The sequence below is a fragment of the Octopus sinensis genome, linkage group LG2 (genome assembly GCF_006345805.1).
Source record: "Octopus sinensis linkage group LG2, ASM634580v1, whole genome shotgun sequence".
NCBI classification, from domain to species: domain Eukaryota; kingdom Metazoa; phylum Mollusca; class Cephalopoda; order Octopoda; family Octopodidae; genus Octopus; species Octopus sinensis.
In genome coordinates this window covers 175229312-175251155 of record NC_042998.1, presented here as the reverse complement: position 1 = coordinate 175251155, position 21844 = coordinate 175229312, and the positions used below count along the sequence as shown (strand labels likewise).

The following is a 21844-nucleotide window of genomic DNA, read 5'->3' as shown; positions in this document are numbered from 1 at the left end:
CAGTTATATTTTCTTACCATACTAATATATCCTTGGAAAAGGTATATGCACAACAACTGTTGTTGTTGTATCTTGGGAGGGTTATTATGCCAATAATAAACACATGCACAGGTTCTATTTCACTTCCTTTATTATTATTAGCCAACTCATTAACATTTAACCAGTCAACTAATTGATTGTTTGATTAATTGTTTGGCCAACCAATCTATCAGTCAGCTAGATTAGTTAAAGTTCTTTCATTACATTATTAGTGTAATGATTTTTCTGAGATACAACAAATTCTGTTCCAACATATGAGTTCACATTAGGAATCTTGCAAACCAAATGCAAAAATGAAATATCACAATACTTTATTTCTCATTTTTCATGATTGTAGGTTTCCCACCCACAAATTCAAATGTTCTAAAGAGCTTTGAGACAAATAACCTCTTCTAGACTGGTTCTAGTTAAACAAAGTGAAGGCAAAAGTCTTCAGTAGTAATTACATGATCTAGTGGATTATGGGATGTCATTTTGTAAACAGATATTGGACCAGTCAATACCTGAGAAACAAAAAAAGGAGAGGCGGTTAATAGCATTAAAAACATCTCATACAACAACCTGTAGAATCAATGAAAAATAAACTTACGTTCAACATCAGCCATGTGTGTACCTGTTTCGTAACCACGTGGGAAAGTACCAAATGCCTGCATTTTGCTTCCTGAAAATATTAAAAAATTTAGTATAAGGAATAGATTACAGTTGAAATGCAAAGCTTTGATGAAACCAAAATGTAAAGAAAATTGAAAGAATGCAGTAAGTTTAGTAAAATCAGCTGTCTTACCAGGAAGCATATCTTCTTTATTACCATCTGAAAGAATACTTCGCCTTGAGTCTCGCCGAGCTGAATTCCGAAAAGGATAGGACTCCCCACTGTTTAAAAAGAAGTAAGTTCAAATATATATTACTTATGTGATGCAATACAGACGGCTTCTATGGTATAAATATAAATGACTTACATGATATATGCGTTGCTTAATCGAAAGAAACACAGAGCATCTCAAAATAAATACAGTAACAAAAGGGTTAAATAAACTATATCACATTGTTTCCATGTCCTGTTTATAGGACATGGTGTATTTCCATTTTAACTTGAAGTAAAGGAGTTTTGATAATTGATTTTTTCATTTTAACCTATTTTCAATCGTCTGTGAAAATTTGAAAGTAATATTCAGAAATTTAAGTACCCTGGGGCTTAGGTTAATAAGATTACTAGTTCTTTAATTAAATTTGAAAAATACATTTGTAATTTTGAAAATTAATATTGAAAGTGTTTACCTCTGTTGCTGCTTCTAAGGATGTAAGGCTTAGAATCATCATCAAAAGGGAACATTGAAAATATAGGCTAATACTTAGTCAGCCTTAATAATTTATAGAATAAGAATGGTGATAAATTGTAGTTATCAATATAAGATAGTATGACAGAAATATACAAATTCCGTTCTGCAAAAGAATGTTCTAGTTATCGAACTGATATTGATGAGTTTATTGATGAATCCCATAACTTATTGATTGTAGTTTGTCTTTATGTAGTTAATCAAGAACATGTTAGCTTGACAGAGATCATCCTTCACCAAGCTATATTTACAGGAGCTGAACTCTGGATTACAGCAAGACATTTGTTAATTCTATTGTGAAGCTCCTGCAGCTTACAGTGGGACATTACAACAGCTAGATAGGTATAGCCAAATGTCTCAATCACAGACACAAGCAGAATATGAACCATTGATCAATCATCAGTTAGAGGTAATCAGATAGAGGTTAACTTAAGTACAATTTCTTGACAAAAATAAGGAAGATGCAATTTGTTGGCAAAGTCGGGAATGTACTGACTGTTGACAAAATGTTGCACTGTCTATTGACAGAAATAGAAGGCATATGTTCAAAGAAAAAATTCTTTTGAAGTGACACTGTGATTGAAGTCCATAGTTTAATGTCCACTTATAATTCCAGCCCAAAAATAATGAGACAAAAGAATACTTACTGGCAACTGATATAATTACTGTCTAACGAAGATGTACTTCCTGCAATTGAACCATCAGGACTATATGTGTGTTTCAGACCCATACAGCTAATTGGCTGCAAAAGAGACAATGAAGAAGAAAGTATTAGAAACATAAATAAGATGATGATGATGATGGTAATGTTGAATGTTGACAGTGCAGGGGCAATGACAATTATAATAGTAAATCAATTGATGGTTTTGCTACTATGACTATTGTTACTACTAATACAAATGATGCTGACAACGGGGAAGGAAAAGTAAAAAGAAGTGAAGGCAGAGGAAAGAGTAATACGAGAGCAATATAAACAAACATGCTACGGTCACTGCTCAGATATGCATGGTTTCATTTGTCCATGTTTTCTGCTGTTATTTTGGTGCCTGCTCTTTGGAATAGTCAGACTGTTCAAGTTTACACAATCTATCTATTTTTCCTGGCACGTAAAAAGCACCATCCGACTGTGGCCGTTTGCCAGCCCCGTCTGACACCTGTGCCGGTGGCACGTAAAAAGCACCTACTACACTCACAGAGTGGTTGGTGTTAGGAAGGGCATCCAGCCATAGAAACATTGCCAGATCAGACTGGGCCTGGTGCAGCCTTCTAGCTTCCCAGACCCCAGTTGAACCGTCCAACCCATGCTAGCATGGAAAGCGGACGCTAAATGATGTTGATGATGATGAATCATTGACTGATACTTACTTCATCTTGATGCATTGGTTCTGGAATGAATTGTCCCTCTCCAGTAATGGAATTGTAGGAACTGCTATGTCGAAGATGTATTTCATGTGGGGGTAATGAACCAGGTGGTGGACTAGGTGAATCTCGATGCTGCAACAGAGGAGAAAATCAAAACATTAATTAAAAGTAATTCACAGAAAACACACACACACACACACAAACACACACACGCGCTCGCGCGCACATACACACACACACACACACACACATTGAAGTTAATAAACATGAACTCTGCTTAGAAGTACTTATGTTAGAAATCAATACTGTTATTCATAAGATTAATGTAGTGAAATAATAAAAACTTTACAACTTACATTATAATATGATTCAGATGAACTAGTCCTGAGACTGGAGGATCTATCACTGTAAGAACTGCCATAATCTGAAGTATCTGCTGGTTTTGTGAGAAAGATACGCAAACTTGAAGATCGATCACTACGATCCATCAACTTAATTGCTGTATCTAAATTATTTTGGCACTCCAGAGGTATATAAAACTGAAAAGAACAAAATCAAGAAAGGCATTAGATTTACGTGAATGATTTCTTTTGACTTGTGACAATGCCTATTAGGGTATATAGGAAGAGTAACATCTTATTACATCAAACCCTAGAAAATTACTAGAATTTGGTTTAAAAACTGGAATAAAAGACTGAAGTTGAATCATAAATCACTGAAGTAAAAGAGTATTTAGGATGACTCTCTTCCGTTTGTGCCAACACTATCACTTTAGATAAATAAGAATAAACCATTCCTCATTATATGAAAGCTCTCAGAGGACTACATTTTTCAAGACAATTTTGTAAACTCCATGCACCAAGAAACTATTTTTCCACCCTACTACACTCCTGGATTAATAAAGCTGATGATATATAAATGTTATCAGATTTGAACATTTTATATACTTCCAGAACACTTTGCTGTCAGGGTTGGTTGCTATGCACTGTTCGAATTCAAGCACTGCCTTTTTTGTCACCTGCTTGAGATGGTTGGATGATCTATTGCGCTTTTTCCTGTTGATCTCTGGTGTGTGCATTTTGTATTCCTATTCAGCATTACAACGTTCTTTCCTGGCAAGTCGGACTGCTGCAGTCTCCCAGATTGCACTATTGGGTGGTTTACATTACTTTATACTTGATAAACCTATAGTTTATCAAGAAGTTGAGTTTAATAAGTTTGATTACCACAAGGAATATCAAATCTAATACTTCAGACCTTGCTCATTGCCTGACATAAAAAAGGCAGGGAAAATGGTGATATCATTCATTTGTTTTCACATCCATTTTACCATGCTAACATAAAAAATTTATATTATTAAGACAGTATTTTATAACTAGATTTTCCTGTTGTTAATCCTTACTTTTTTTTTTTCAATCTTATTCCAGGCACCTTCAGCAGAAGACCCAATGACAACGGAAACGACAACAATATCACCACTCATGGTTGAGTGATTTCTGAAGAAGTGCAAATGTAAACAAATACAGACACACATGCATACTTCCCCACCTCCACCCTGGCAACACACATACATATGAGTCCATGCACAATCAGCTTCTTTCAGTTTTCATTTCCCAAATTCATCCGCAAGGCTTCAGACAGCAGCTTGAGGCTATAGTAAAAAGACACCTGTCCCAGCTCTCAAGAAGTGGGGGAAAAACCTGTAATCATATGATTGGGAAGCAAACTTCTTTTAACCACACAGTAATGCCTGTATAGGCAAGTAATTGATGAAGTACTGAAAGCTGAATGAGGAGTTAAGTGTGGGTGGGTAAGTATGAGAGAGAGAGAGAGAGGAAGAGAGAAAGCCATCAAACAGATAACTGGAGCGTGAGGTGAACCAATGTCTCAAACAAGGCAAAAACTGGAAGAGTTCAACTATCAGGTCATTCCATAAGTTCTGTCCGAATTTTGAATAAAGAAAACAAGTGATCAAATGTTATATTTAATTGAAATTTAATCATCAATGTACTTTCCCTGATTATCTATGACTTCCTTCCATCTACTTACAAGCTTTTTAATCCCATCAATGTACAACTTTTTTGGTTTCAAAGCAAAGAACTCCAAAATGTCACTTTCGATCCCCTTCTAGCTTGTGAAAGTTATGTTCCCCAAATGATTCTGTAAACTACGAAACAAATGGTAGTCTGAAGGAGCAAGTTCAGGAGAATAAGGTGGATGAGGAATTTTTTCCCAATCAAGCTCTTCGATCTTCTGTGATGTGATCTTTGCAGTGTGGGGTTGCGCATTGTCCTGATGAAACATCACTCCTTTTCAATTCACTAAAGCGGGTCTTTTTTTCTTCAAAGCTTGGTTCAGACACTCTAATTGCTGACAGTAGACTTAAGCACTGATTGTTGCATTAGGTGGTAACAATTCAAAGTGAATTACTCCTTTGCAACCCCACCAGATAGAGAGAAGAACCTTTTTCCCATGAAGTTCCCTTCTCAGTTGTGGTTGAGCTTTTTCCCTTTTACCAAACCACTGTTTAGGACTTTAACATTTCGATAGCTGATCCATTTTTTGTCACCAGTCACATGTCTATCCAAAAAGGATGAAATGAGTGTGAAAATGGATTTTCAGTTGCTTTCAGACAATTCATGAGGCACCCATTTTCCAAGTTATTGAAGATGATGATGAACAGTTGTATGGTTTGAACTAAGCTTTATTGCCAATTCTTCAACTGATAATGCAGGATTTTCTTCAAGTAATGCCTCAAGGAGCTTTTCATCAAACTCAACTAGACATCCTGTTTGATCTTCATCTTCGAGGGTGAAATCTCCACTCCTGAATTTTGGAAACCATCTTCTGCAAGTTCTTTCATTCAAGCATTCTTTCCCATAAATTGAGTGTATGTTTTGAGTCGCTTTGGCTGCAGTTTCCATTTTTGTGTTCTTTGGATACTTCCATGTTAGAAAGGGTTTTAATCAAAGAAATTTTAATTCTATTCTTCTGTAAAATAATATTTAATTAGTTTAAATGTACACAAATGCATAAAAATGATTTTTAATTCCATTAAAAAAAGGTAAAATCGGACAGAACTTATGGGATGACCTGATAAAAAGGAGGAATGAGAAAGATAAGTGGAGAGTATGATAGACAGTCTAGTGACCTGGTGTGGATCTTTCAATAAGGAGTTTCACACATGTGGCTATTTAGCCCAAGGCCAGCTCTGATCAAGCAAACCTATGATCAAAGGTATTCCAACTGTGAATGTTCCATCTTTCTGTTGGCCATATTCTATTTAGCACCAAATTACCCAATGTTCCCTTCTTGTTTTAAGATGATAAGACGTAATTTGAAAGAGATTTGACTATTATTTCTAGCAGGCTTAGCACCTGTGTGGAGGATCCTCTCATTCAACTAAAAATAATGCTGACTGTTGCTCCAGCAGAGTTTGCTTTGATGAAAACAATTAAACGCTGCCATTGTGTTCTAGGCTGTAAATTATTTCGCATCTGTAAAAATGGCAGGTGGTAAAAGCATTAACACAATAAATTCCCACAGCCTCTTTCATACATAATTCCAGTGTAATCAACCAGCATAATCTCAACTTCCCTTCTGTTTTTATCTGTTCAGGATAAACTTACTGATAGCATGCTAAAAAGAAACTGAACACATCAGTTGGGTATATTTAGCATTCTGTTTCGTTTCCACTAGCTTAATAAAGCCCTTGAGAGAATGGTAAATAGAGTAGAATGCTGGACAGTATTTAGTTATGTTCCTTTACGGTTTGATTTTCCATCTTGTCATGGCTGTCTTCATTTTCATCCCCCTTGGAGTTGCTAAATTATTACTAATATACTGAGTTTAATTCAATAGATTATGTCCTCACCTAGAAATGTGAGGTATGTTTTTATGTGTGGAAAAATGAGCTTAAGTTAATGTTAACATGCTTAAAGAAAAGAAGATCAATAACCTAGTGTGAAACAATTATATGATGAATAAAAAAAGCTAAAAACAACTAAAAACAATGTAAAATGTCATACTGACTAGTTCTCAGTCAAACCGTCCAACCCATGCCAGCATGGAAAGCGGACGTTAAACAATGATGATCATTTTATCTTGACAAATATGGGAGACAACTCTGGACATGTTTTGATGTTAATAAACCTTCTCAGCTAAGTGTTCACTTCACCATACTATCCAAATAAATTACTTTTGGACACCATCCATATGAATAAACAATTATGTAACATTATTAGGGTAGAAACAGCTAACTGACCATACCAGTCTCCTAAAATTTATGTGAATATCAGAAATTACAAATACTTACTTCTCCATTAGGCTGGGTGTAGAACATTTGCAGCTTCATACCATATCGTTGTATAACATGATGGACCAAGTCTTCATATGGTATCGACCGACTCACTTGGATTGCCCTAAGATACACAGCAATAAATATAAATTCTTTATGAGCAGCAACAGGAGTAAGAAAGACACTAAATTACAATAAAATGCACTAGAATACAGTAAATACATGATTAAATGCATACATGGTTGAATGGCTAAGATAATGGATAACCAAGTAACTAGTTGGTAGTCATATTATATATTACATATTTATAGTAGAGAGATTTTCTGGTTTAAGTAGTGGTACCACTGCAAAATTAGCAAGTCCTTCATTTGCTTGTAGTACTGATGTTAAATCCCGTTGGCTGCCAATCATAAGGTCAGATCTACTCCAAGTGTTTAGTTGTATTTCTGAGCAGAACATTTTATTCTATATTAGTTCAGTTTACATAGATGTTTGAGGCTGTTAATAGATGGATCTGGGAATATTATTTATGATAGACTATTAAGGGATTTGCCTCTCAACTACTTCAAATCATGAAACTGGGGAAATAACTGGTCATTAAAAGATCTGTGGGACTCAGGAGACATTTACACTTAATTTATATTTTATTGTTGCTTGAACTACAGCTCTCTAAGAAATGACAATAACAATTGTGATGATGAAATGTTACTAAGAATTTTAATTCATAAAATTATGTACAAAGAGACAAATACATAAATAAAATAATGCAAAATAAAATGTAAGGTATTCATATATAGGAGACTTACCTCTTTTCTGAATTGTATTCAAACTTAATCTTGAACTCACCATTTTTCTGAAATACAAATAAAAAATTTATTTTAAAAAGTAGTAGTAGTAGAAGTAAAAATAATTCTTTCTACTATAGGCATATAAGACCTGAAATTTTGTGGGAAAGGGCTAGTCAATTACATTGACCCTAAAACTTGACTGGTACTTATTTTATCAACACGGGAAAAAATGAAACGCAAATTTGACCTCAGAAGAATTTGAACTTGGATGGATGAAATGCCACTAAGCATTTTGCCTGGGATGCTACTGATTCTACCAACTAAATAACGATGATGACATCAGCAATAATGGTTCCTAATTTAGGCACACAGTCAACAATTATGAGGGTAGTGGGGTCAGTCAATATGATTGTCTTGCCTGGTACTTTATACCAACCTCAGAGGGATAAAAAAATTACCATAGCAAGATTTGAACTTGAAATGTAAAGACTCAGAACAAATACTGCAAAGTGTTTTTTCCATATTTTTTTCTGTTTGGAAAACACTTTCCAATGACTTTTTGTTCCATTTGATTCAAATCTGGTGTATTGATGTAGCTTTGTATGCTAATTATGGAAACGAAATTCATATTTGCCATAAATTAATAAATAAGTTGATAGTTTTTAAACTTCACAAATTTTGGGTAATTCTAGTCAATCAAAAACCACAGATATATTGGTGCCTGTTTATAATAATAATAATAATAATAATAATAATAATTGTGTACAGTGCTCAGGTGCACCACAACTCATCCAAAGTGTATATATAATCAGGTGTAGTTTTGGCGGATTTCGGAAAGCATGAGGGCCTTAAAAGATGCAGTGTCATGGCAGTCAACAACTGACGCAGGCAGTTTATTCCATGCTTCAGCAACTCTGAGCGTGAAAAAATGTTTCCGAAAGTCATGGGAGCTGTATTGTTTTCTGACTTTGTAGGCATGTCCACGTGTGTTAGACACATGGAGATCAAAAAGGTGTTCAGTGTTGTTGTTGGTGAGGTGGTTGATAACTTTGTGGGTGTTTACCAAGTCCGTCGCCAAACGCCGGAGCTTCAGTGAATCCATGCCCAGGGAAACAAGGCGCTCAGAATATGGTAGGTGTCTGATGGAGGGTATGCGTTTGGTTGCACGTCTCTAGACAGATTCCAGGAGGTCAATGTTCTGTGCAAGATAGGGGTTCCAAACTGAAGATGCGAATTTCCATAGTAACAAGCCAAGGTCTAGTCTGCTTACCACTGCACAGCTGTTGATTACAACAGTTATGTTCATGAAATATGTGTGGAGGACCTGCTTTACAATCCAGTTCAGATTGGTGGTCCTGGGAAGATTGTTGTGATAGATGAAACAGTCTTCTCAAAATGCAATACAACTAAGGAAGGGTGCTACATGAGTAGTGGGATTTTGGATGAGTGTGTTGTAAGACCAGATATGTTTTTTATTTTTATGTGGTGCCATGTTGGAATTGCAACACACTGGAGGAATGCATATGTCAATTGATTCTTTCAGGAACCACAATTCTCAGTGACTTGCAGAAGGCATACTCTCACATTTCTGAAACTGGTGGTTATAATTTTCAGCATAGAACAGTCAACCACAGTATTGAGTTCATTAACTTGAAAGATGGCACCCACACGCAACGGGTGGAAAGCATATGGGTCTTTCTTTTTCTAATTTGAAAGGGTATGACATGAAGAAGATTTAGCTGTTATTTCTAGCAAATTAAACTACTGCATAATGGTTCTCTTTCTGGCACGACATATTGCAAATACATATAGTATCTTTACATCACAGTCACTGGGTTTCACACAAGATTATAGTTAAATATTCACTAAGGAGACACCTCGATATCAAGTCCATTATATACCATCATCTTGCTACATTTATCTGAAGATCTTGTTAGAAAACTTATACAACTGGAGTATTTATATGAAATATCTCATAAAACTTATCTAAAAACTGCCAATAGATCTAATAAGTTTAATTAGAGTCAGTGAACCCTTCCGAGTACATAGCAGTTAAATGCAAATCTGTTTATTATTACACAAAGCCATTGTCACTGCATAACTAACAACCTCAATGTCTTAAGCCTTTCACAGTTGACAAACCCTTATAATTTGGCCCACATTTACTGCTATGTGGTGTTATTTAATAACTAATACATTACATTCCAACTTTAAATCCTGCTGTGAATGAGTTACTCTTCTTCATAATCCACAGTGCTAGCAATACTGTGTATAGGTTACAATGTCTAAGCATTTTATATAGTACTAGCAGTATCGCACGGCGTTGCTCGGGTTTGTAAGGGAAATAACTATATAAGGATTTTTAGAGAGTTATAGCCAAAAAATAGCAAAAAACTGCATTAAAAATGGAAAAAAAAAATGATGGTAAATTTTTTTTTAAATAGTTGACTCATCGTAGACACTTTTAGAGAGTTACTTCCCTTATATAATAGCGAAAAAATGCATTAAAATGGAAAAAAATGATGGTAAATTTTTAAAAAAATTGTAGACTCATCATAGATGTGCGCTAATACCCAGAAGGGCTCGATATGAATCACGACTATAAGATACCCGGTTTTGGTTAAACTGCACCGCAAACTGTGGGAGTAGTTAGGAATCTAAATCGTAGGAGACAGACACACAACCTTACTTTTATATATAAAGATTTTATACATTTTATAATTTGTTTGTATTTAAGCTTTACTCACAATACCATGTAATGTGGGACAGCATTAGGTCTGCTGTTTGTATTCATTACCTGTAACCATTACCACTGTCTACTGTTAGCCATCACTCTCTCTCCTCCATGTCACTCTTCAAACTATCTTGTTATTGTCCGGTGAGACAAGCTAATCCTGTCAAACATTTAACTTTGACAGTCATAAAATTTCAGCTACTGCAGGAAGACATTCACTATTGGCATAATTTTTTGAATGTTTAGCAATTCTTTCACTAACAACATAGCTTGCATGTACAATTCCTTTGAGTGCTGTCTGCCTTTTAAAGAAGAGTATATTTAAGCCATGTGGGTTTAAATTTTTTGTTTTCTAATATCTCCTTTAAATTTATGAAGTCACAAATATATATATATATATTTGTCCAACCATGTCTAACCCATGCTAGCATGGAAAACGGACGCTAAACGATGATGATGATGATGATGATGATATATAAATCAATAAATGGTGGGGTTGTGTTGACCGCACATGGAGAAATGATAGGAGAGGAAAAATTATAATAAGGCAGAATGCTAAATTGAAGGTAAATTTTAATAAAATTGGGTGTATGGAAAATATTTTTAATTTTCCATACACCCATTTTTATTAAAATTTACTTTCAATTTAGCATTCTGCCTTATTATAATTTTTCCTTTCCTATATATATATAATATATATATATATAATATATATATATAGTGTAAATAGAGTTAGCGGTTATAGTAACTAAGGGATAAAATATTCGTATATACTCTCAGTATCCGTTACCTGTATTATCCCTGGGCATTGGTGAGCAGGCACACCATAGATGTAGAGTGCAGATAACAGGATTAACAAGAGTTTATCAGGAACCAATGCAAATAATTAGGAAATGGAGAAAACCACAGATTAACAAACACATCGATTGGACCACATTTATAGCTTATAGACTGCATTTTGGCAAGCGATCAGTAATGGCCGTAGGATATATTATGTCACCTATGTTGTTATGTTATGCTCTGTATTAAAAAATAAGGTATAAATGTGGTCCAATTGATGTGTTTGTTAACCTATGGTTTTCTCCATTTTCTAATTATATCATCATCATCATCATCATTTAGCGTCTGCTTTCCATGCTAGCATGGGTTGGACGCTTCAACTGGGGTCTGGGAAGCCAGAAGGCTGCACCAGGCCCAGTCTGATCTGGCAAAGTTTCTACAGCTGGATGCCCTTCCTAACACCAACCACTCCGAGAGTGTAGTGGGTGCTTCTTACGTGCCAGACGAATCTGGCAAACGGCCACAATCGGATGGTGCTTTTTATGTGCCACTGGCACGGGGGCCAGGTGGGGCTGGCAACGGCCACGAACGGATGGTGCTTTTTACGTGCCACCAGCACGAGGCCAGTCAGGGCGGCGCTGGCAACAGCCACGTTCGGATGGTTCTCTCACGTGCCACCGGCACTGGTATCTCAGCTGCAATTTCCATTGATCGATTTATATACGTACATGACTCTGAGGCATGTTAAAAATTAGATGGATGACTAATGATAAATATTTTTTATTTTTCTGATTGGTGTACCCACAAAGCAGCAGGCATTAAAGAGCAGGGGAAATTTGTTGGACATTTAATAGTTATTTCCTTCTGAGACCAGCTTCCTCAAACCAGAGAGAGGGGGGGGAGAGCGAGCGAGAGTGAGAGGCAAAAACAAAATTTTGCTAAATTTTATATTTCTCATGAATTTAGGCAAGTCATTCAGAAAGGTAAATGGGCCCCAGTTTGCCCATGACTGATTTAAATGTTATCTAATAGGTTATATGCTGTGAACTGCTACCTGAAAAATCTCCAGTAACCTGAATAATTTATCCAAATCTCAAAAGTTGCAGAGTTCTACAAGTAATTCTAATAATAAAAATTAAGAAGTTACCTGAATGTTGGCATATGCTGCCTTGATTACTTTTTGGTTACCTAGCCGTAGACTTCTCTCCAGCTCAGTTTTGATGGAGCCCATCACACTTTCAAAATCATCTAAAGTAGAAAAATATACAAATATTGAAGACTCATGTTTAATATATGACGGTGATAGCACACAACAAATAACCCATTAGTAGCAGCAATAATAACACTGATTCTAACACTGACAACTTACCAGGCCATAAATTTTGGATGAAGATACACTTGGCGCAGGAGTGGCTGTGTGGTAAGTAGCTAGCTTACCAACCACATGGTTCCGGGTTCAGTCCCACTGCGTGGCACCTTGGGCAAGTGCCTTCTACTATAGCCTCGGGCCGACCAAAGCCTTGTGAGTGGATTTGGTAGACGGAAACTGAAAGAAGCCCGTTGTATATATGTATATATATGTATGAGTATATGTTTGTGTGTCTGTGTTTGTCCCCCTAGCATTGCTTGACAACCGATGCTGATGTGTTTATGTCCCTGTCACTTGGCGGTTCGGCAAAAGAGATCGATAGAATAAGTACTGGGCTTACAAAGAATAAGTCCTGGGGTCGAGTTGCTCGACTAAAGGCAGTGCTCCAGCATGGCTGCAGTCAAAACACTGAAACAAGTAAAAGAGTAAAAAAGAGTTGATTAAATTGACCTCAGTAACTATAATTCACTGACTCCGAAACGATGAAATGCCAAGCCAACTCTGGTGAGGTTCAAACTCAGAATATAGAGGGTCATTAATATGACAAGACATTTTATCTGGTACTGTCACTAATTTATTGTCCTTGTCGAACAAATATGGCTAAAGTTGAATCTGAGCAATACTAGGGTTAGGACACAAAATGGAAACCAAAAATGTTGTCTTGGCACAACACTAAAGCCTTTTCACTAGAAAGGCATCAAGCTGTAGAAACCATATTAAAACAGACATGGGACTTGATGCACTCCTCAGATCCTGTGAAACCATCTGACCCATGCCAGCATGGAAGATAGAAGTCAAATGATAATAATGATGATATATATGTGTACATAACAATACTGGAAATTAAGCATCTAATCAATGTATAAGTTCCACTGGATAATAATGATAATAATAATAATAATAATAATAATAACAACAACAACATACAGAAAATTGCACTACTAGGCACTGACCACATCCTACGCAAACACTTTCAATATAGTAACCATCAGAGCATCACAACAAAACAGCACATACCCAAGGCACACAAAGCTGTGCTCGGTAGTGAAGTGAAAGCACAATATAAAAAAAAACCCCACTGAATAATAATAATAATAAATCAAAAACATATGGAGAAACTATCCAAATAAAATAATCAAATTGTAGTAGAATCATGATAGCTATTTAAAACACATATGCATACTTTTACATTCACTTTTTTCCTTATTTCTTGATAGTATTGTAAACTAAAAAAATATCAAAAATGTACATAGTGATGTACATTTTTGATCTGATCACTGACACAATTCCACCACATGTTATCTCTTTATTCTTGTGGAAATATGTCAATAATCAAGTTGTACAAGTAGGATGAAACTTTTGACACACTATAAAATACAACACTGACAAGAAATAAAATAATATAACATTTATGTGTGTGCTTTAAACAGTTATCGTGGCTCTTCCAATTTGAACATAATCTCAGATCAGGTTACTTGCCAAGCAAGTACAATCCTAAAATATCTAAACATAAAAACATGGATATAAAGAGATATCCAGAATATGGATACTGAAAACAGAAACAATCCCTATGAACATAGATGTTTTATGAATGATAAAACATGGGATGCAGTGAAGTATATAAGCAAAAGCCCAAGATTTATGCACATACACAAAATACAGTAAATACCAGACTAGGCACTGTATGTTTTACATAGAATACCTTCAGTACAATAGAAGAATAAACTCAGAACAGTAAGAGAAGAACACATTAAAAAAAACTGAACTAGATATCTATGCATCAAAAAAGGAAGAGTGGATGATCAGGGTTAAAAAGGACTTAGATTAGGTCTAGGCTAGGGCTAAATAATAATAATAATAATAATGATATTAAATAATGATAATTGCTTCTAGCAAAGGCAGAAGAGCAGAAATTGAGTAAAGAAGGGGACAGACAATTATATCAACTTTAGTTCTTCATTGGTAGTTATTTATCAACCCTCAAAGGATGAAAGAAAAATTGGTCTCAGTAGGGTTAGAATTCCTTAAATTAAGAAAAATAATATTTTCTTTAAAATAATAATTTCTAACATTAAAAATGATTTTAATATTGGCACAGAGCCAATAGTGGAGAAATTCAGTTGAATTCCATTAAATTACTGGTATCTATTTTACCAATCCTCTTTGGTTAACTTTCCAATCTAGAGTATAAGCATGTGTTTGTGTGTGTGTGTGTGTGTGTGTGTGTGTGTGTGTACATTAGGACAAAGCCATAAACTCATATCTTACATATTAATATACAATGGTCCTGAGACTATAATATAATCAGAACTGGTAATGACCATTGTATAATGATGGCTACAAATCTTTTTAGAGAGTGAATTACTCTTACGATTAACTTAAAAGAATAATAAAGTTAATGCTAAAACATACAATGGAGAGAGCATCAGAAAGTTACTGGAAATAATTATGCAGTGAGGAAAACCTAATATTAATCACTGACTAATATTATTTTGGCAATTAAGGTGGTGTGCTGGCTGAATCATTAGCATCCTGGGCTAAATGTTTAGTAATATATTGTGTCTTAATGTTCTGAGTTCAAATTCCTCCAAGGTCAACTTTGTCTTTCATGCTTTTGGGAGTCAATAAAAAAAGGACCAGTTGAGCATTGGGGTTGATATAATAAACTTATCCCACTCTCCATTCCCGAAATTGGTGGCCTTGCACCAAAATTTGAAGCCAATATGATTTTGGCAAATACAAGAGACAACTCTGGGCAGGTTTTAGTCTTATTAGATCTTCCCAGCAAAGTAGTAACTGCACAATATTTACCAAAATAGTGATGAGAGATCACTAAGTAATGGTAACAGCATTGCACATTAGTTAACACAGAAAAATACAACTGTTTAGAGCAGCGTTTCTCAACAGAGGTTCCTTGAGAAAGAATATGAGAAGCTAATGCCAATTTCATAATCGTAATATATATATATATATGTATATATGACATTTACCATGTGAACTACAATGAAAAAAAAATGAGAAAAATATGGTATAAAATTTTCTTTTTTGTGCAGGGGTTTCTGGAGACGTTATTTATTTTAAGGGTTACGCAAGGTTAAAAAGGTTGAGAAACATTGGTTTAGAGCTAAACAATCTGTATAGTGCTAATATGCATAGAGCATTAAAAAGCTCTCACTAATTATATCTATTTTGCGATGATTCTAGTGTTACCTCTTATTATTCAGCCCCAAGTTATCTCTCATCAAACAGACCAATGGTTAATGGCATTATTACTATGATCATCGCATATATTTTAGAGACTGTGTATCTAGATGGTGAGGTGTAATATGATTTGGGGATTTGGTTGCTTTCGCTAGCAGGTCAACTGATGACCTAGAGCGTTCTTGATTCTTAAAGATGGATCGTACCCAAATAACTTCCAGAAGCCTTAACAGTAATCCAAGGGAGGTAACTGAGTTTCAACACTCAGTATTACTATAGAGTAGTGGGACATGAATAGAAATAAATCGGCGTTGGACTATTATAAATGTCTGTGTTTACTCCCTCTTTATTAGCATTTAGGGAGATCTTATCTTGAACGAAATGCTGTGTTATCGTATGCTGCATTCTCATATATCTGGTACCTAATCTTAACTGCTGATTGAACAGAGGTATTGTCAGGTAAAAGTGTTCTGTACAGGTATGCACACACTACAGTGAAAATGTCTACAGCTGATTAGAACCCTCAAGCAATGAGCAAGTAATCCACTAACCCATAATGCTACCTCAGTCAGAGACTGAAGTAAAGAAATAATCAAATAACTTAACCCAAGTACATACACACGCACCTCTGACTCGTGTGAAGGCAACCTTTATATTCATCGGTTTGCATTGCCACTTGTCTAACTTTCTGATAACTAAACCCTTGATAACCTATTTATAAAGACTTTAGTTATCTAATATCACAACGTTAAAGGAGATCCTAGGCCTTATCTTCATAAAACTCCTTACCAAACCAGGAAGCTTTTATAGACTAGAATGGACACAATTTTATAACAAGAGGTTTTTGCTGCTGCTATGAGCTTACCCTATTCTGGTATGGACCCTAATATGTTGAATTATAGAAGTAAGAATAAAGACATACAGTGTGAAGAGACCCTTTAGGATAGATTGATACAGAACAACAGAAGGAACTCTTTAGCATAATCATTGACTACTCCCCTGGTACCTAAGATATGATTTGCAAGCCTAATTGTGCGAAGAATAAAGAAACAAATGGGGATAATGCTGAGAAGAGGGGACTCTTTTAAATCAGGGATGAGACAAGCTCTAGTGTTGATGAATGAACAAAAAGAGACATTGGTGTTGAGAGGACATTTTAATCTTGCTGAGAACAAGATCAACCTCTCCAGAGCTGGTGCCTTGACAAAATACATCCAGCATGCTCTGTGATTAGTAATAGGATGGACATCCAGCTGTTGAAATCATGTCAAAACTAGAATGTGTAATTGATACACAGTTTCTATCTATAAGAGCAGTAATTCCAAATAAGAACTGACTCACATCATGACAAGGTCTGGGGCAATAAAAAGCACTCATTCAAGGTGCTACACATAGGATTTGTGATTTTTTTGGGGGAAATGCTGGGGGTGAACCAAATGATTTTTTTAGGTCTATTTTATGATTCATATTATTATTAGAAGGGTTGTAGTATATCTTATCTTTGAAGTCACTGTTAGCTAGGACATTGTTATATATATATAATTTGAGTAAAAGGAAAGAGCCACAAGAGCTAAGTGATATGTATAAATCATAATGTTGTTATAGATTCACTGTTCATTCATAAAAAAAAGTAAAGCAATGGGCTGTGGTAGAAACCCTAGTTTAGAAATTCTGGCAAAAATCTAGAGTCAGGTTTAAGAAAATGAGTGAAATTTCCAGGTTTTGGTTGCTTATTTGTTCATCCAGTAATCATGTTTGTTTATCTAACTTGGTGTCAATTGCAGTGAACATGTTTACTGGGCATGTACAGCTGTCTCATATTATTTTTATTTTCTCAACATGCTTGCTGGGAAAACATGGAAAAATTGCAGGGAAAATGCACATGCCTATGATACTTGCCTGACAAACATAACTACAGATAAGGAAAGTATTTTCTTTTTAAATGAAACCACATAAATAACATTTCACTGGAAAGACCCCCCTCGGTTGTGTATGCCTGCTGCCTAACTGCTTTTACTCAACAGGTTAATGGTACACTTTTGAGTCTATACATTAGTGCCTGTTACCTACAATCATTGCTAATTTTAATCATGTACTCATACAGCAGTAAGTCATTTTTGATCTGTGCAAATTTTGTTCACTGCATGGGGTGCTTACTCATTGAACAATCTGGTGAGGTCTCCATATCTGGTTAACATGTTTGCAAGCCATGTGAAGCTGTTTCATATCAATGGGTTTCTTATCAGCAAGTTCAATGCCATCGTTCTCTAGATCTTTAATGAACTGGAGAAAACAAATGGAATTAATCACTCGGAGGAAGTAATAGTCATAACATGGTTTCATGGGCGAACTTATGAAAATATCATTAGTATTAGTTTGCCGGTGACACCCATTAATCTCCACAGATATCAGTTGCTATTATATTGTGAGATTTTTAGAACATGCTAGTTAGTGATATAGGTTCCATGTCACATTTTGGTTGCATGGAAAGTTGTAGTTGAAAAGCAGAACAGCCCCCCTGTTATGTTTCTCATCTTGAAGGAATACATAACTGCACAAGATCCACAGGCTTTTCCTAACCAGGTCCATCACATTTTCTAGGTGTAGCTAATGGGAAAAAAAAGCTAGCACATTACCAACTGTTAAGGACACAGAGTTTTATCAGGTTTTCCAAAATTCATGCATGATGCAACCACTTTTCTTTTTCCTGTTGCTGCATCTTCAACAATCCGTGTTTGTGATTGTGATATAAAATTGCTTGAAAAGCTGTCTGTTGCTGCAGGTGTGTAATTAGCATTGGCAACCTATTCTCCAATCTGACTTAAAACTGGGCAGAGGAGTCCCATTTGAAGGTGTCATTAAGCTATAAACTCTGATGACATAATCAAAGTGATAATGTGACTAAACATCACAAGCAACATTTGCACTATTTTTTGTGACAGCTGGTGGCATTTAAAAAAAAATTATTCTAGGGTCAGATGAGTGAGCGGAGTGCAGGTAATGGTAGCAATCCTGCTCTTGGAATGACTGCTGCATCCACTCTGACATGGGTCAAGTAGACAGCCAGGAAACTGAAGGATGATGATCCCTAACTGGTCAGGATGAAGCCAGATGAAATTCTGGTGAAAGCCTAAAATGTGTTTGAAGTGTAAATTGATAGTTGGAACATCAGAAGGTTGTCAGTTGATATAGACAGCAAGACAGTGGCCAAGGGAGTTGGAATCCACTCAAGAATGAGTAATAACTAAACTGCTGAATTGACTGGATAGCACTGGAATGAGTGATCAATAATTTGTTGCATATTTAAAATACAGTATATTGTGTTTGTAAATGTGAAACAGGAATTTTATTGTTACTATTAGTAATACTGTGTATCAGGTTTTGCTTGCGCTTATGAAGTAAAAACAGAATTTGGTTTATATCTGCCACAATAAGAAGACATTCTGTGTAAGGTAGTGTCAAACATGCTTACTAACCAAATGGAAGAAATAAAGTACAAATATCTAATGATCACATTAAAAAGTAGTTCTATTACATCTATATACTTTATGAGTTATTTCTAGAGCAAAAAAAAAAAAAAAAATCTTCCCTTCACTAGGATATTTCTGTAACCAGGCATGAGTCAGTGAGATATCTTTCAGATAATTTTTTCATCACATGTTGTTTTTATGTCACACACTGAAACTTGAAATAAACTGAAGATAAGTCTAACTACTATGTAAGCTATGACTGGGCCACTTTCTGATGCTTAGGATCAAACTGCTAATTAAATTACGCTGTTCAGCCTAAGATTGAAGGCACTACTTGAAAAGATCTACTTTTCTTTTTGGTTGTTCCAATGATCAATGAAAATACAATATAAATCAATAATACACTGTAATACAAATAATATAAATTGGTGAGAAACACAAAGCAGTGAGTTTTATAGTCCTAAATCACTGACTGATTGTAAGGTCATCACCATCATTCAATGTTCATATCTCCATGCTTACATGGGTCAGATGGAATTTGCCGAGGCAGATTTTCTACAGGTGGATGCCCTTCCTGTTGCTAACCGTCATCAGTTTCCAAGCAAGGTAATATTTTCCCATAGAAAGACACATTTTTCACAGATTAGAAATGAACTACCTTGCTTGTATGATGATGTTTATACATGGGTACAACACACACACAGACACACTTATATATAATGGTTTTCTTTAAGCTTTTGTCTATTAAATTCATTCACAAAGCTTTAGTTGACCCAGGGATATAGTAGAAAATGCCACCCAAGGTACCATGTAGTGAGACTGAACCCAACACCACATGGTTGGGAAGCAAGCTTCTTAATGGACACAGCCATGCCTATGTGGTTATGAACAGGAATTTGTACACTCATTAGTTATAAGGCAGATTGCTCAATTTGCTTGATAACTGGAGGTATTATCACTCCATGGATGGATATTCAGATGCCAAAAGGATACTACTTGGGAAATATTCATGTAAATATTTACATGTACAAAATCCTTTCACTCAAGTTGGTAGGGACAAATAAATGTAAAAGGGTAAAATATATAAAACAAAAAATTAAAACCAAAACAGTGTATCCTGTTTGCAAGTAGAAGGTGAAGTGAACAGATATTTACAGATTTGATCTGACATGGCATGATCAAATATAATAGACTCTGAAGTAATACTTTGATTTCAGCTGGTATTAGTGTTGTTGTCTTTCTATGTAATCTGAATGAGATGATGTTGAGGGAACACATGGCAGGATTTATCACTGAAATACTTGGAGTACTTCGCAGTACTGTTACACTGTTGTGCTACAGCCATACTGAAAATTATGATTCTGTTACTGAGAGCAACAGCCAAAATGGATTGTGTCTTACTTGGTATCTAAATTATTCTAGTATACCTTAGGTGTTTGACAGTGACAACGGCTGTCAATATGAAAGGTTTCAATTCAGTAAGGTCTGAGCTATAGCTGAGATTAAAACTATTAAGTTCACAGGATATATAATGTTAACTGATGTAAAAGACTGAACACAAGTATGTTGAGAGAAAGCTTTAGCATCAAAGCCATTGTGAATACGGCAGTGTAACATTTAAGAGCAAAGGAAGTGTGTTTGTTGTTGTTTAGCTCTATAGCTATCCTGATCAAGTATGATTAAAACTAAGATTAATAGTATTCCAGTATCAACCACTTCACCTTTTTTTAGACAGATACTTAGAACTACACTACTTAAAGTGTTCTTCATTTTTCTAGATAATAGAGTGTAATTTCAAGGAGATTTGATTGGTATTTCTAGCAGGTTTAGCAGCTGTGTAAGTAGGTTCATGTTGTTTATTAAGATCTATAGTGTTTGATTGTTAAGCTACTGAGGGAGACCTAACTGTCAAATTGCAGTTTTAGAACATTTATTCATGGAAAATGAGTCTGTTCAATGGAAAATGTTAGGGGTTTCCCCACCCATCTCATTCGTGTTTACATTTTTTATGAATATGCATCATCAAAAGATATACACGCATACAGACAAAAAAAATGAAGATAATCACACACACACACAATGGGCTTCTGATTAGTTTCCATCTACTAGATTCCACCCACAAAGCATTGGTCAACCTAAAGCTATGCTAGAAAACACATACATGCTCAAGGTGCCAAATAATGGGATTGAACTTGGCAGCAGATGGCCTGCAGAGCAATCTTCTTAACCACACAGCTATGTTTGTATCCATGGTTACATATGGATAAATCTGAGTGCATCTGAGTCGGAACTCATTGCACATTGCATCATATGGTGATAGCAACACATTGCTATTGTGTTCTCCCCGCCACACCCACCCATGTCAAAATCTGCTCCAATTTAATCATATTTCTTATGATTACATTTCTTATTTCTTTACTGCCCACAAGGGGCTAAACATAGAGGGGACAAACAAGGACAGACAAAG

At 35.5% G+C, this 21844-nt stretch overlaps 1 protein-coding gene across 3 annotated transcripts in view; it reads right to left on the bottom strand.

Annotated features, from left to right (window-relative positions):
* The window catches only part of LOC115228799 (mitogen-activated protein kinase kinase kinase 2), a 284061-nt gene that overhangs the window by 12198 nt on the left and 250019 nt on the right, over positions 1–21844 (bottom strand). For all 3 annotated transcript variants that reach the window (XM_036500463.1, XM_029799289.2, XM_036500464.1), the window contains 8 exons: positions 12485–12585; positions 7842–7888; positions 7054–7159; positions 3095–3277; positions 2742–2870; positions 2024–2118; positions 824–912; positions 629–700 (listed from right to left, as the gene is read on the bottom strand). In XM_036500463.1, the coding sequence (XP_036356356.1) occupies positions 629–700; positions 824–912; positions 2024–2118; positions 2742–2870; positions 3095–3277; positions 7054–7159; positions 7842–7888; positions 12485–12585 (822 nt within the window). The remainder of the gene's footprint in view (positions 1–628; positions 701–823; positions 913–2023; positions 2119–2741; positions 2871–3094; positions 3278–7053; positions 7160–7841; positions 7889–12484; positions 12586–21844) is intronic.